Below are 16227 nucleotides of genomic sequence, written 5' to 3'. Positions count from 1 at the left end.
TCCCTAAATAGTGATAAAAGGGAGAAGAGGCTGGGGGGGGGGGGGGCGGGGACTGGCTGGGCAAGAGCTAGATCAGGAAAGGACTTCCATTGCCTCATGAAAGAGCTTGGACTCTTTTTTCTTAAGGCTTTCGGAAGGTAGTGAAGGGTTTTAAGCTGATCACATTCACATTTTACATAGATCTCCTTGGCAGCATGACAGATGGAGTTCAGGGCAAAGAAGTGGTTGTAGGAGGACTCTTTAGGAGGTGGTTTGCCTAAAACAGCCCAGACGAAGGATGATGATAGCCTGAACTAATGTAGTGGCAATGACAATGAAGAGCGGAGGGTACATTGGAGAGCTGTAAAAGACATAGAATGGCTAGGACTTAGTGGCTGTTTCAGTCAGGATGGCTACAGGCAACCTCACAGTCTCAGTGGCTTCAGACAACAAAGATGTGTTTCTTGCCCACACTACATGTCCCGTGCAGGTTGGAGAGGCACTGTGGTTGGTGCTCGGCGTGGTTGCTTAGGAATCCAACACGAGGAGCTTCTTCCGCTATGGCTGGATGATCCACCAAGGGAAAGCTCTGGAGGGACTCATGTGGGTGGTTAAATGCTGCAGCCTAGAAGTGACGTGCATCATTCGTAATTCATGGACTAGAACTTGTCCCTTGGCCCCACCCAGTCTCTCAGGGCCAGAAAGTTCAGTCAGGGGTGAGCAGCACTGCTACAGCCATGGTACCTGACCAGAAATGGGGCGTGAAGGGGGACCCCCCCCCAGGCTTCTGATTTAGGGCGTTAAGCAGAGGTATTCATTGAGAAGGGGAACATGGAATTTGGGGAAGGGGGAGGGGACAGCCCAAATCATTATAAATCTTTTTCAGCTCTAAAGTATAACCCTTTTATTGGTCCTTCCCCATCAAAGAGAGGGGTTAGAAATCAACTCCAGTTGTTGGCAAGAGTTTATTCTTTACAAACGGGTGTTTCAGTTCATTCTAACCGGTCAAATAAAAGCTTTTAGTTTTAAAAATGGAGTGTTCAGATCTAAACTAGGTGTCTTTCTTGAATTTTCACATGAACTATTGTGTCAGCATACAGGGTGGAAAAAAAAAGTTACTAACTAGGATGTTAATGAAGCCTTCTTCACATAAGAATATCAGGCTGCTGAATTCAAAATGCCAGACATGTAAATGCCCTCTGCCTTCATTACCGCCATTCCCCAGCAGGGCACATTTCAAGATATCAAGGGGTGGGAGTCAGGGAGGAGGTGTAATTAGGCTGATTGGAGCCTATTGTGCTGCTCTGGAGCAGAGACACCTAGCAGCCTTAGGGAATGTTAGTGCCTCAGAATCATTGGGGAATGATGTCCTCTTTACCTCAAAAGAACACAGCAGAAACAATGAATCTATTTTGTTTCCCCCTTCTTTGTTTTCCACCTCCCCTCCCCAATTTAGTTGTGGTACCTCGAAAACTGACTTTTATTGTGCATTTGTTTCTTAACAGTTGCGAGAAACAATCAAAGCTGGCAAAGGTGTGACTTCAGCTATTGACCTGTGTCGTTACCATGGAAACAAGGCACTGGAGGCCCTGGAGAGCTTTCCTCCCTCGGAGGCCAGATCTGCTTTAGAAAACATTGTGTTTGCTGTGACCAGATTTTCGTGACACCAAATTAAAAAGACACTATTGTTCGTTAGCTGAAAAAAAACTGGGGAATGAGGTGATTGGGAGAGCTTTCATGATGAAATAACTAAATGTGTTAATGACTTTAAAAACATAATACATTTTTTTTCCTTCCTTTTATCACATTGCTAAATGAATACTGCCTTCTTTTTGGAACTGCTACAAACAAAATTAGAAGAAAAAAAGGTCAAGCAGTTTTCACTTGTCACGCCAGAAGCACACTTGAGGCTGCAGTAGCAGAAATAATTAATGAGATTCGCTCCTGTGACCTCAGCAAATGGACAGGAAATAAGTCCTTATTGATTGGACCGAGCCAGGGATGGCGCCAGGGCGGTGGCCTGTGGTTTTCTTTCTAGAGAGGACAGAGCAAGCTGGAAGCTGCAGGTGTCAAGAGAAACACTATCACTGCCAGCCGGAGAGGACTGTCAGATCAAAAACTAGTGACCAATCTGACATAATGGAGGGTCGTTCAGTAATTAAGAAAAAAAAAACAAAAACAAAAAAACGTGCTTTGTCTTCTTGCAATTATGTCTCTGCATTTGTAAGTACAGTATGAATATACTTGGCGCTTCATGGTTTTTGTAACATTTTTTTAGGAAAAATTGCTGAAAAACATAATGCCAAATATTCGAAGTTAGGACGTTAAAATGCTTTCGAATGTTAACTTGGTTGTAGTAGGAAGGCTTCTGTTTCCTTCTGGGAGACCAAATATTCTTCAAACACATTTCAAAGAACCAAACTTTTTTTAAGTATGTTGTATTCATTTGTAATATTTTGGTATAGAGAATACCTTTAACTTTTACAAGTATTAGATATAGAACCGTTGTTCTGGGGAATATACTGGTGTGGGTTTTTTTTGTTTGTTTTTTTGTTTTTTTTAATTCAGAATGTCAAATTTTGGTCTTGGACCACAGACTTCCAATTACAGAGAAAATATAGGCAACCTCCCAGGCCTGCAATCAGACACTGTCTCTGTGTGGTTCATAGGAGATGATTTTTGCGGTTTGCGTGCATGCAATCTGAGAACACCGTTGACAAGAAGGCTGAGTTTACATAAATGATCTAGATTGAGACTCAGCTACCTTTCTTCCTTATGTGGTGTAATCACAGCCCTATCTGGAGACAGTGAACACAGCAAACAGATTTTATTACCTCATTCACTCAAACATCCAGTGAAGTTATTTTAGTTTAATTCCTCCCTCTAGAAGTTACAAAACCGTTTTATCAGGACCCCGCATGTGGTATGCAATGAAGAGAAAATGTGAGTGACAGAGGTTAAGGTATCATATTATGATTTTTTTTTTAATATTCTTAAAATGTTGTAATTACTGTTTATGCTACTATAATTTGAAGGCCTGTAGATTTAGCAAAAGTGAACATTCTTCTGTCTGAAATGGTCTTTTCTCACAGAAATTGGCTTAATTAGTAACTATGGTTAGATGCTTTAGATAGAGTAGGTTTTAATCATTAACTTGCACAAAGGAGGAGCCGTGCTCCGTGTTCTCTGGAGGTGCAGGAGCTTACACAGAGCGGTAGGTTTTACTAAGCAGCTGGTCAGGTACCAAAAGGCGGGACCCGAGGGCTCTTCTCATTCTGGTTTAGCAGCTGGTTTGCTGTGTGACCTTGAGTTAGTCACTTCCCTCTGAGCCTCCACTTCCTCGTCTGTCAAATAAAATTAAATGAGAGAATGTATGAAGTCCCTTCCAGCTTTGTTTTATTCTCTAAAAGCCTGCCGTTTCTGGGGTTCCTGGGTGGCTCAGTCGGTTAGACTTCTGACTCTTGATTTCTACTCAGGTTATAACCTCATGGTTTGTGAGTTCAAGCCCGTGTCAGGCTCTGTGCTGACAGTGTGGAGGCTGCTTGGGATTCTCTCTCTCTCTCTCTCTCTCTCTCTCTCTGTCTCTCCCCCTCTCTCTGTCCCTCCCCTGCTCATGCACACACACACCCACACACACACACACACACACATTCTCTCTCCCCCCCCCCCCCAAATTAAATAAAAAAACTTAAAAAAAAAAAAACAGTCTGCCATTTCTGACTCTGGATAACAAAGATGCTAAGTGAGGTTCTGGGAGGAGGAGAGGTGAAACCCAGGGGGAGGCTATAAAGGAATGTATAAAACTTTACGGCAAACGTCTTCCTAAACTGCCTCGAAGCTTAGGGCCTAAAGTGTCCCTAGCTCTCCTTTGTATGGCATGTAATCCTGGACTCTTCTGTTTCAACACCTGCCTTTCTGCTTTCTTTGGGACCCTTCCTACCTCCCTTTCATCTCCCTGGCTCGGGCGTCCCGCCCCCAGCGTTGATTGACAGCCCTTCCTCTGTACTCAGACTCAGCAGAGTTCCCGCTTCCCAGCGTCCTGGCAGGCTTTTGTTAAACCTAACAGGTTTGTTCATTAACCCTACAGTATTAAATACTGACACTCTTTCTTTATGCCCCTTCTTCGGGGATATTTGTTAACTCTTACGTCCTTATAATTTCAGGCAGCTGAGGGAGAAATGTGGGGCACCAAGACATGCTTTAATCACTCCCCTTGGCCTGTCTCCTGGGTGCAGGCTCTGCTGACTAGGTAAGACTCTGGCCTCGGAATGTCCCCTCGACCCCCTCTCCATCGCCTCCCATCCCCAGTTTCTTGTTAGAGGGAAGAATTCATTCATTGGGCATTGTGCTGGTCCCCCCAACTTGCAAGTTGGCCCCTCCAAACCTCATTCACTTCAGGCTCCTGAAACCACCCACACTCTCCTTCCTGTCAGTCTTTGTTAAGTGTGTAAAGGCTGCGATAGCGAGGGCCCCAAGTGCAGGCCATCTTGTTTGAGTCCCACAGTCACGCTCTGGAGGTAAGCATACCCCCCATTACCGATGGAGAAGCAGGCCGAGGGGATCGCCTCTGACCACCTGGCCTGCCCTCACTCCCCGCCTCCCCACCGGAGTCTTCCAAGTAGCACCTCTTTCTTGCTTCCTCTGCCTCTCTTTCCTCCTTTCCAAGATCTCGAGCCTGTAGCCTTCCTGCCTCCTTCATGGCCCCATTCTTTTTTTTTTTTTTTTTTAATTTTTTTTTAACGTTTTTATTTATTTTTGAGACAGAGAGAGACAGAGCATGAACGGGGGAGGGTCAGAGAGAGAGGGAAACACAGAATCGTAAGCAGGCTCCAGGCTCTGAGCCATCAGCCCAGAGCCTGACGCGGGGCTCGAACTCACGGACCGCGAGATCGTGACCTGGCTGAAGTCGGACGCTTAACCGACTGCGCCACCCAGGCGCCCCTCATGGCCCCATTCTTAAATCGTCAGTGTCTCCCCTGCTGGCTGTATGTGCTCAATCCTCCCTATCCCCTAAAATGAAATTCCTCCCTTCGTGTTCTTTATCCTTCTACCTACACTTTTTTCCTCCTAACTTTACCAACTACACCTTCTTACAGTCTGCTAACTCCTGAACCCTTGCAGCTGGTCATGCACTAACTACCAGGTCCCCGCCACCTAGACCAGTGCCAGTGCTTTAGACACTCCGAGAATATCTGTTGGACAGATTATCAGGTCTCTTACTGCACAACAGTGAGACAGACTTCTGACAGAAGGTGGCCTTTCTGTGAAGTTTGCAAGCCGTATCCCCACGCACAGACTTTCCCATGGCATGCCATGTCACTACCCCAACCACCCGGCTCCCTTGGTGCCCTTGGCCCACCTCTGTGTAGGTTGTTCCCCCCACCCTGACTGCCCTCCGTACCTGACACATCTCTTAGTTGTACCCCTAGAGACTTTCTTTTTTGAACATTTAAGGGGCACCTGAGTGGCTCAGTGAGTTGGGCATCCAACTTCGGCTCAGGTTATGATCTCACGGATCGTGAGTTCAAGCCCCACATGGGCTTGCTGCTGTCAGTGAGGAGCCCACTTCGGATCCTCTGTCCCCTACTCTCTGCCATTCCCCAGCTCACACTTGCTCTCAAAAATAAATAAAACATTAAAAAAAAAAAAAAAAGAACAATAAACATTTAAATTCTATTTCCTCAAAAACTTAAAAGCAGTTTCCTGCCCCACCAAGTCTTTTTCTTTTAAACTCTCCAACTTAGAAAAACTGTTTTCTGGCATTAAAAAAACAGTATCAATGAGATACCGATTTAAATAGTGAACCGTTTTGCCATCATGCTTCTTTGAAAGAAGATTCATTTCATGATGATCATTAAACTTTGTTGTAAGTTTTACTTAATGATAACACTAAATCTTCATCTTTTCTTGCTCACATAATGTGGTTATCTGGTCACACCTAAAAATAAATTATCAATGACATTGTTTGCCTGGTCCAAGTCTCATTCTCTAACGTTTGAGACTTTATCTGACCCATGACAGTATTATTGCTATGGCCCAGGATGTGGGTGACACTACAAGTTGAGGTAAAAGACGTATACATACATTAGTACGAAATGCTCCAAAAAGATAGAGGGCTTTTTTAGGCTCAGTATCTACCACACATTAAACTCGTGACCAGAAAGTAGTCGGAATAATCCATGATGATCTTTTTTCAAATCCTGACAAATTGCTGTAACATGGCCTTCTTTGGGCAAGCAAGTTTGGGGGGAATTGTGTGTAATCAACAAAATTGCAGTGAAAGTATACTTTTTTTTTTTTTTTTTTTTTTTAGAGACTCTAATCAGCCAGTTCATCACTGATAAAAAGAACCTTGTTTTCCAGAAAACAGTTGTCAAGCTCCTTCCTAGAGTTCTTAGCTTCTGGAAGATACTTTCCTGCCACTTCATTTGTTTTCCCACTTTGAAATCCTATTGCTAAGATCACCTTTCTGACCAATGGAAGCTCTACGATTTATCTTTATAATCCGTAATGACTGCCTCTCAAGGTAGAGAACACAGGCCACACCTTTGTTAAAGTACAAAAGGGCAGAAATGAATTGGGTTGGTTCTTTAATTCCTTTAACTGAGAGGACATAATGGTCATTCCATTATTATAAATAGTTTCAATTATTGTTAATCTTGTTCTAGTAATAATTAAATTATTTGCACTCTCTTTTAAAAGTACAAAGCGATCTAACAGAATAATCATTTGCCTCTTTCTTTTCCCTACCTTCAGTCCTGACCTCAAATTAACTGTTTTATTCTTTCAGAATTGGTCCTGCGTTTCCATTATGGAGATAACATACTTCTTTTTTTTTTTCCCCCATAGATTTCAGCTTTATTTTATTTTTTTAATTATTTTTTTAAATGTTTATTTAGTTTTGAGAAAGAGAGAGTGCAAGTAGGGGAGGAGAAGAGAGATAAGGAGACACAGAATCTGAAGCAATCTCCAGGCTCTGAGCTGTCAGCACAGAGCCTGATGCGGGGCTCGAACTTCTGAACCATGAGATCATGACCTGAGCCGAAGTTGAACGCTTAACCAACAGAGCCACCCAGGAGCCCGGGAGATAACATACTTCTAAAGGTGACTGAAAAATAAGGGTCACCTGGGAAGAGTCCAGGGGGACCAGAACTGATGGCGGGATCCACCTCTTTCTTTAGCTCACCCAGCCTGCCCTTGGGGCTCTGAAGTGCTAAGTTTTCAGCCTCCCCTGCTGGAGGAATCTTATTTCTTTCTTTTCTGTAGAAAGAGAAAGTTCTTCAGGCTTTTATCCTTTCTTTTTGGGGACACTGACCATCTTCATGGAAAAGCTACATCAGCTTTCCTTCAACTTGATCTGTTCATCTCCAAGACTGACAGTACCCACCACTGTGCATCTTGTCAGCAAACAAGTGGGCTCATCACTGCCTTCACTGTTGGAGTAGCTTAGATTTTACTTTTTGAACATATTTTTTTAAATGTTTTTTAAGTAAGCCCTACACCCAGTGTGGGGCCTGAACTCAACTCCAGGGTCAAGACTCACATGCCCTACAGACTGAGCCAGCCAGGTACCCCCACCCCCAACCTTTAAAAGAAATTTTTTTTTTAAGTAAGCACTACGCCCAGTGCGAGATTTGAACACATTTCAGTAAATAACCACTGTTGTTGTTTTTTTTATTTCAGAAAATAGAAAAAAATTAATCATTCAAAATCTCACCATGCCAACATAATCATCTCACCATTTCATTTATGTATCTTTCAGCCTTTTCTACCATGCATATCTTTTTTGGCATAGTTCTCATTATAAATTCAACTTTGGGTCCTGCTGTTTTCACAGAACATAAACACTTCTCCATGACACTGCAGTCTTCACAACCATTATTAATAAGTAGCTTAAATTCTAAACAAGGTATCTGAATTTCTATTACTGGTTGGTTTCTCTGGTATGAATAGGAATGTGGTAAATACTCCATAAGAAGCCTCCTAATGTTCTACTAAGAAAGTCTTTGACTTGGAAAAATAATGCCCTGGCCAGTTCTCCATAGCAGCAGGTTAAACCTGTGGAACAAAAACAAAGCAAAACAAAACAAAAAACTATGTAACAAATTCTTTTAAAATTCTTCAACCTGAACTATTAATTTTTTTCATTTGGTGGTTCCTATTCCCGCAAAATGATGACTTCTTCCTTCCCACTGAAGTTCACCGTCTCTTAGAGAAGGGAAGGGCCTCAGTCTAACAGTCATACCTTCTGCTCTTGGCAAAGACGACAGAGAAACAATTTTATAGGAGATGAGAAGCCATCTTTGCTTCTTCAAAGTGAAGGGAAATAAAAAATAAGCCACCCAAAACTGTGCCACTTTGGCGTATTGATTATTTTGAATTAAAGCTACTTGAGAAACAGCCAGTGCAAGAAGGACCCTCTGACCCTCCTTTGTCCTCCTGAAAACAGGAAATACATCTCCCCTGTGAAAGGTACCCTTCCTCTACCAGGAGGAAGAGAGACATCCTTATCACTAGAGAGAGGAATTGAGGGCTGAGAAGGCTATATAAACAAATCTTGTTACTAACTTACTACCCTGAACCCCAAACCTCTTTTTCTTGTCAGTTCTTCACAAATTCATTGTTTCTTTGTCTAAAAGGTATAAGAGCTCCTTTCTTTGGTCAGTTATTTGAGTTTTTATGGGCTCCTGTACATATGAAATTAAATTTGCTTTTCTCCTGTTAATCTCCCTTATGCCAATTTCATTATTGGGCCAACCAAAGAACCTAGAAGAGAAGAAGGGAAAATTTCCTTCCCCTATAGAGACCTTGGGAGAAGGAAACTCCTAGGGTTCGTTCAAAGGGAAACAAAATAATTTTTATCTGACTCAGATCTTTCATGCTGTAACAGTATGAGCTTATTGTATTTTGTTATTGTTTTGTTTGGGTCTTTTTTTTTTTTTTTTTAAGCCTAGAGAACATCATTCTCAAAGAATTAAGCTACTCTTGCAACCTTTCTTTCCTTAAATTAATCATTGTAATTTTACTGTTTGCATTATTTCTCACTTTCTAGGCATTTTGATGATGTCCCCCACCTTATATCATGAATTCCATTGTAACTTACACTTGTGTAAATAGATTATGATCAATTTATTGCGAAGTTCGTAATTGCGCGTAATTGTGCAGTTTTATACCATGCTTCTCTTTCCTTTTAGCCTTCTTTCCTTCTTTTTTTTTGGAGTTTAGAACTGCTTTAATTGCATTTTTTTTCCTCTTTTTTTTTTTTTTAAATGTTTATTTATTTTTGAGACAGAGAGAGACAGAGCATGAACAGGGGAGGGGCAGAGAGAGAGGGAGACACAGAATCTGAAACAGGCTCCAGGCTCTGAGCTGTCAGCAGAGAGACCGACGCAGGGCTTGAACTCACGGACCGTGAGATCATGACCTGAGCTGAAGTCGGACGCTTAACCGACCAAGCCACCCAGGCGCCCCTGCATTTTTTTTTTTAAAACAGCTTTATTGAAGTACAGTTTGCATACCATAAAATTCACCTGGTTTAGTTATACAATTAGAATGACTTTTATAAATTTACAAAGTTGTGAAAGTGTCACCACAATTCAGTGTTAAAGATCCTTTCTGCCCATTTGCGGTCAACCCCTGGGCAGACAGGAATTCACTCTCTGTCTCTATAGATTTGCCTTCTCTGGACATTTTGTGTAAATGAAACTATACAATATTCTTAACTGGTTCCATCATTTAGCATAATGTTTTTGAGGTTTATTCATGGGGTAGCATTAATCATTGTTCCTTTTTATTGCTCAATAGTGTTCCATTATAGGGATGTGCCACATTTGTTTATCTATTTACCAGTTGATTGGCATTTGGGTTATTTCTACTTGTTACCTATTATGAATAATGCTGCTGTGCATATTCAAGAACAAGTCTTTGTGTGGACCTAAGTTTTCATTTCTCTTGAGTAGATTCTCAAGAGTAAAATTTATGGTAAATTTATATTTAACATTTTAGAAATTGCTAAACTATTTTCCAAACTAGTTGTATCAGTTTACATTTCTACCAGCAACACATGTAGATTCCAATTTGTTCACATCTTTGCCAACCCTTGGTGTTCCTTTTTTATTATAATTATTCTAGTAGGACTGAGATAGTATCTCATTGTGATTTTTTATTTGCATTTCCCTAATGACTAATGATGTTAAGCATCTTCTCATGAGCAAATGAACCATTCATATTTCTTTGATGAAAGGTCTGTTCAAACATTTTACCCATCTCTTAATTGCATTATTGTCTTCTTGTTGAGTTTAAGCATTCTTGATGTATTATGGATACAGCTTCTTTTTTTTTTTTTTTTTAAAGTTTATTTATTTATTTTGAGAGAGCAGAGTAGGGGCAGTGAGAGAGGGAGAGAGAATCCCAAGCAGGCTCTGCACTGATACAGGGCCCAAACTGACAGAACCATGAGATCATGACCTGAGTCAAAATCAAGAGTCAGATGCCTAACTGACTGAGCCACCCAGGAACCCCACAAACTCTTTATCAAATATATGATGTGCAAGTATTTACTCCCAGTCTATGACTTGACTTCATTTTTGAAATGGTATCTTTTGAAACACAAAAGTCTTTAATTTTGATAAGTCCAATTTATCAGCTTTTTCTTTTGTAGATCATGTTTTGGTGTCATATCTAAGGAATCCTTGCCTAACCCAAAGTCACAAAGATGGTTTCCAACGCTCTTTTCTAAAAGTATTATAGCTTTAGCTCTTAAGTTTAGGTCTATGACTAATTTTGAATTGGTTTTTGTGTATGGTATGAGTTATATCAGGGTTTCTCCCTCAGCACTGTTGACACATTGGGCTGGATCCTTCTTTGTTGTTGGGGGGTCTTTCCTGTGAATTGTTTGATATTTAGCAGCATCTCTAGTTTCTACTAAATGTAAAATGTCAGTAGCATCCTTGCCCCCATGTAATAACCAAAATTGTCTCCAGACATTGCCAAATGTACTCTTCCTTTGGGAACCCCAAATCACCCCATTGAAAACGAGCGAATTAAAGTAATTTTTTTGTATGTGGATATCCAACTGTTCTAGAACCATTTGTTGAAAAGACTATTCTTTCTCTCTTTGAATTGCTTTGGCAACTTTGTAGAAAATCATTTGACCATGAATATAAGGGTTTGTTTCTGAACTCTTAATTCTGTTCCATTGATTTCTATGTCTGTCTTTAAGGCAGTACCACACTGTCTTGATTACTATAGCTCTATATTAAGTTTTAAAATTGGGAAATGTAAGTCCTCCAACTTTTCTTTTTCATTAAACTTATTTTTAAGATAATTGTAGATTCACAGTTATAGGAAATAACACAGAGAAATCCCATGTACCCTTTACAATTTCCCCAATGATTACATCTTATAAAACCATAATACAGTACCAGGATATGATATTGATACAATCCATCAATCTTATTCAGATTTCCCCATTTATATTTGAGTTCTTTTTAAAAATTGTTTTGGCCACTCTGGCATTTCCATAAAAGTTTTAGGAGCAGTTTATCCATTTCTACAAAAGAACCTGATGGGATTTCGACAGAGCTTACATTGAATATATAGATATAATTTTAGGTAATTGCCATCATAACAATATTAATCTTGAATCTGTGAATCATGATTTTCTTTTTCTTCTTTTTTTAATGTTTATTTATTTATTGGGGGAGGGGGGTACACACAGAGAGTGAGAGAGAAAGAGAGAATCCCAAGCAGACTCTGCAATGTCAGCACAGAGCTCACTGTGGGGCTTGATCTCACAAACTGTGAGATCATGACCTGAGTTGAAATCAAGAGTCAGACACTCAACTGACTGAGCTGCCCAGGCACACACACACACCCCCCACTATTTCCACAGCTTTTCCATTACCCCAAACAGAAACCATGCTTGTCTTTTTTAAAGCAATAGTGAAATTGCCAACTTACTAGTTACTGTATGGTCTTTTGTGGCCTCCAAAGTGTTTTTACAGAATAGTAATTTAATACCAAACCCTGAATCCCAAGGAATCCTGGTACTTGTCTTTGGAGGAATATAGATAGAATCTTTGTTAAGAAATTGGCCTTTAGGGGCGCCTGGGTGGCTCGGTCAGTTGGGGTCCGACTTCGGCTCAGGTCACGATCTCACAGTCCGTGAGTCCGTGAGTTCGGGCCCCGCATCGGGCTCTGGGCTGATGGCTCGGAGCCTGGAGCCTGCTTCCGATTCTGTGTCTCCCTCTCTCTCTGCCCCTCCCCCGTTCATGCTCTGTCTCGCTCTGTCTCAAGGATGAATGAACGTTAAAAAAAAAAAATTTTTTTTAAATAAAAAAAAGAAATAAATAAATAAATAAAAAGAAATTGGCCTTTAGAATCTTCAAATCCCATGTCTGCCATTGACAAGCAGGTTACTTAACTTCTCTGAGTCTTACATTATCATGTACAAATTTAAACATTTTTATTTCTCTCAATCTTCTAGATGTGGGCTTCACTAAGTGGGGTACAGAGACTCCCAAGGATACTCAGCAGCTTGCCAGATACTGTGGGAAGTCACAGAATGAACATGCATAATATTATCTAAGAACTTTTTGTTCCCCACAAAGTTAAAGTTAAGTAATGCTTAACAACAAATGATTTTTTAAACTTTTATGGCATACTGGGCGCCTGGGTGGCTCAGTCGGTAAGCGTCCGACTTCGGTTCAGATCATGATCTCACAGTCTGTGAGTTTGAGCCCCACGTCGGGCTCTGTGCTGACAGCTCAGAACCTGGAGCCTGCTTCGGATTCTGTGTCTCCCTCTCTCTCTGCCCCTCCCCTACTCGCGCTCTGTCTCTCTCTGTCTCAAAAATACATAAAAACATAAAAAAACCTAAACTTTTATGGCATACAAAATACATATATTATGGAATTAAATGGAAGGTTTGCATTTATTTTAGTATAAAATGTAAGACTTGGGGCACCTACTGGCTCAGTTGGTAGAATATGCAACTCTTGATCTCAGGGTTGTGAGCTCAAGCCTCGTGTTGAGCATAGAACTTACTTTAAACACATAAATAAATAGGGGTGTATGGCTTGCTCAGTCGGTAGAGCAGGTGATTCTTGATCTCCGGGTTGTGAATTTGAGCCCTGCATTGGGTATAGAGATTACTTATAAAATCTTTAAAAAATAAATACATAAATATATAAATAAAGGAAAGAAAATGTAAGACTTAAATTTAAAGTTTGTATTGAGTGCTTTGTGCTCACCCTCCTTCTTTTCCACACCCCACATTCCACTTAGTAAGTCTTTTACCCTCTAATCTCCCTCCCTCCCACCTCAGACTCCTCAGAATCCTCCTTAACACAGCACACGAGGCAGCCACTATTAATATATCAGAGCCAGCACACAAATTGAAGTCTATTTGCCATCTCTGTTCAACCAGCTAACAACTATTTGCTTATATTTTACCATTTGCCGGTATTTGAAATAAAATCAATAACCCTGGGGCGCCTAGGTGGCTCAGTCAGTTAAGCGTCTGACTTTTGATTTCGCTCAGGTCATGATCTCACAGTTCCTGAGTTCAATCCCCACGTCGGGCTTTGTGCTGACAGCATGGAGCCTGCTTGGGATTCTCTCCCTCTCTTTCTGCCCCTTCCCCATCTCAAAATAAATAAATAAACTTACAAAAAAATCAATAGCCCTGAAAATCAAGGTGATTTTATATTTACTCATTTCCAAGTTTTACATTCTTTCTTTCAGATGATTTTACTTTCTTTGCTTTACATATAAATTATCATAGTAAAAGATAATGAAAGGCATCGTGTGGTGTGTTGGCTTTAAAAATGGCAGTATCTAGGGGCGCCTGGGTGGCGCAGTCGGTTAAGCGTCTGACTTCAGCCAGGTCACGATCTCGCGGTCCGGGAGTTCGAGCCCCGCGTCAGGCTCTGGGCTGATGGCTGAGAGCCTGGAGCCTGTTTCCGATTCTGTGTCTCCCTCTCTCTCTGCCCCTCCCCCGTTCATGCTCTGTCTCTCTGTGTCCCAAAAATAAATAAACGTTGAAAAAAAAAAAAAAAATTAAAAAAAAAAATGGCAGTATCTATTGGGTCATCCAAGTTTGCTGGTACAAAGATCTTTATATTTTATGTAACTTTGTTCTTCTAATGGCCATCGACAGAAATTGAATGGCTGTTAGTATAAAAAATCCTTTTGAGGGTGCCTGGGTGGCTCAGTCGGTTAAGCATCCAACTTCAGCTCAAGTCATGATCTCAGGTTCGTGAGTTGGAGCCCCATGTCGGGCCCTGTGGTGACAGCTCAGAGTCTAGATCCTGCTTCAGATTCTGTGTCTCCCTCTCTCTCTGCCCCTCCCCCCACTCACACTCTGTCTCTCTCAAAAATAAACCTTAAAAATATTAAAAAAGAAAAAAAATCCTTTTGAAATGTCTTTGCAAAACACTTTTCATGTACTTTTGTCATCATTAGTTCCTTTTTAAAAAAGGCTAAAATGTGGGGGTTTTGTTCCCTATTTAAGAAAGGTTTAAATAAAAAAAAAAGAAAAGGTTTAAATTTTGTCTTGTCTTTTCAGTTGTAACACAGGGGTTTGTTTGGGATTTTTTTTTTTTTTTTTTTTTTTTTTTTAGATTCTCATCTCTTCCTATATATAATGAAAAGCTAGACAAGAGCAGGTAGTAGTGAAAGCAAATCTCTTTTTGATTAAACTATTAAACACCTAAACATTTATGGTTTTTTTCCCCAGTACTCTACCTGCCAACTTTTTATGATCAGAAGCTGGCCTGACAGATTACTTTGTATCTACTGTTGCTAAGCTATCACCATGGTATCAAGGCACTAAGGCAAATATAGATGCCTAAAAACAAATGTGTAGGAAGAAAATTTTGTCCCTAGCCCCCTCACCTCTCCTGTCATCTGGATGAGTAGTTCAGCATCAAAATTCGGTGTCATAGTTGCTTTACAGCCATAACAAAGCAAAACAAAAAAAAAAAAAAACTTTGGAAAACCAAAGGATCACAGTCCATAAAAATAGAATGATGTCTGCAAATGTTAGCTTTGTCACTTGCAAAAGTCATCACTAGTTTCTGTACCTACATCTTGTGATGATTGAAGCAGCCCTCATAGTAACTTTGTTGAATTTTTGCCCTTAAGCATTATAAAACATCAGCAAAAATACTGCCCTATTAATTGTCATTTTTATGGTCAGTCAAAATGAATGGCATCTTTCCGTTCCGTCTCCGTAGTTAAAGCTTTTCAAGTAGTTTTTAAAATTTCAAGTTCCAGTAAATGATTTCAGCCAAGTGCCCTAGTGGTGTAAATAAATACAAATGGCACTCTCCAATTTTGTATCTTAGTCTTTTTACTTCCTTTGCCTCACCGTATATACACACTAAGATTACTTAACCCAAAGGGAGCAGCTCGATTTTCTTAAAAGTGCCCATCAACACTATTAAAATATGTTTATAGACTGGATGTATCACTTATTTACCCAAATAGTAGCATAAATATCTGTTTTTAGAAAGGTTTACCATAAGTCTTTCTATATGATTGGATTCTTAAGCAAGGCTATGATTAGGAAATAAACCATTTTCCCCCTCGGCTAGTTCTAATGAAAGCTTTCCAACTTAAACATTGTGTTTGAACACTTCTTCCATTCATAGCAAGTGCCCATCAAAAAGCGCTTTCTGTTTGCAGTGTGTCAGCTGTGCTATTTATAACCTAGTTAACAATGCCAACTAGAGGCAGTAAAAGGTGTGTGTTTCATATGCAAATTCCCAGCAATAATTTCTACAATTACATATAGTTGCTTGTTCTATTATGTTTAACATCAGCCTTTTAAAACTGAGCACAGGAAGTAGAAAATAGTACTAATATTACATTTTACATTTTTTGAATTGCTTCAAACTTTTATTGAATTAATCAGAAAAATAAAGAGTGCAAAATGAAAGTAACCCTAGCTTGTAATGGACATTCTTCACATAAGGGGACCCATCACTTTGATGACCTGTAATGGTAGCTGTTCTCTTCTTTCTGTTTTGTCTCCGAATTTGTGTTTTCCCAAACAGTCCTCTTTGCTTCTTTTTTGTTTTACCAGACTGCGAGTCTCCTGACTTGGAAATCATAAACAGAAAAAGAAGCAAGAAACCAAGATACATTTATGCTTTATTTTCATGGACATTTACTAAGTGTTACTATGTGTAAAGCACTGTCTTAGATACAAAGATGGCCAGAGAGTGAGATTATTTGTTTCTT

The 16227-nt window shown here is 40.2% G+C and overlaps 1 protein-coding gene across 3 annotated transcripts in view; it reads left to right on the top strand.

Annotated features, from left to right (window-relative positions):
• The window catches only part of PDSS2 (decaprenyl diphosphate synthase subunit 2), a 293765-nt gene that overhangs the window by 261751 nt on the left and 15787 nt on the right, over window positions 1-16227 (top strand). The window contains exons 8-9 of one of the 3 annotated variants that reach the window (XR_006717453.1): window positions 1485-2202; window positions 4143-4228. The exons of 1 other annotated variant lie outside the window; for it this stretch is intronic. Coding sequence is in view for 1 of the 2 variants with exons in the window: in XM_045499185.1 (XP_045355141.1) it covers window positions 1485-1643 (159 nt within the window). In the remaining variant the exon portion in view is untranslated. Of the gene's footprint in view, window positions 1-1484; window positions 3354-4142; window positions 4229-16227 lie in introns of those variants that run through there. One more of the 3 variants, XM_045499185.1, reaches the window with a different exon arrangement.

This window comes from Leopardus geoffroyi, chromosome B2 (genome assembly GCF_018350155.1).
Source record: "Leopardus geoffroyi isolate Oge1 chromosome B2, O.geoffroyi_Oge1_pat1.0, whole genome shotgun sequence".
NCBI classification, from domain to species: domain Eukaryota; kingdom Metazoa; phylum Chordata; class Mammalia; order Carnivora; family Felidae; genus Leopardus; species Leopardus geoffroyi.
Note: the sequence above shows the minus strand (reverse complement) of the source record. Positions and strands in the feature narration are given on the sequence as shown.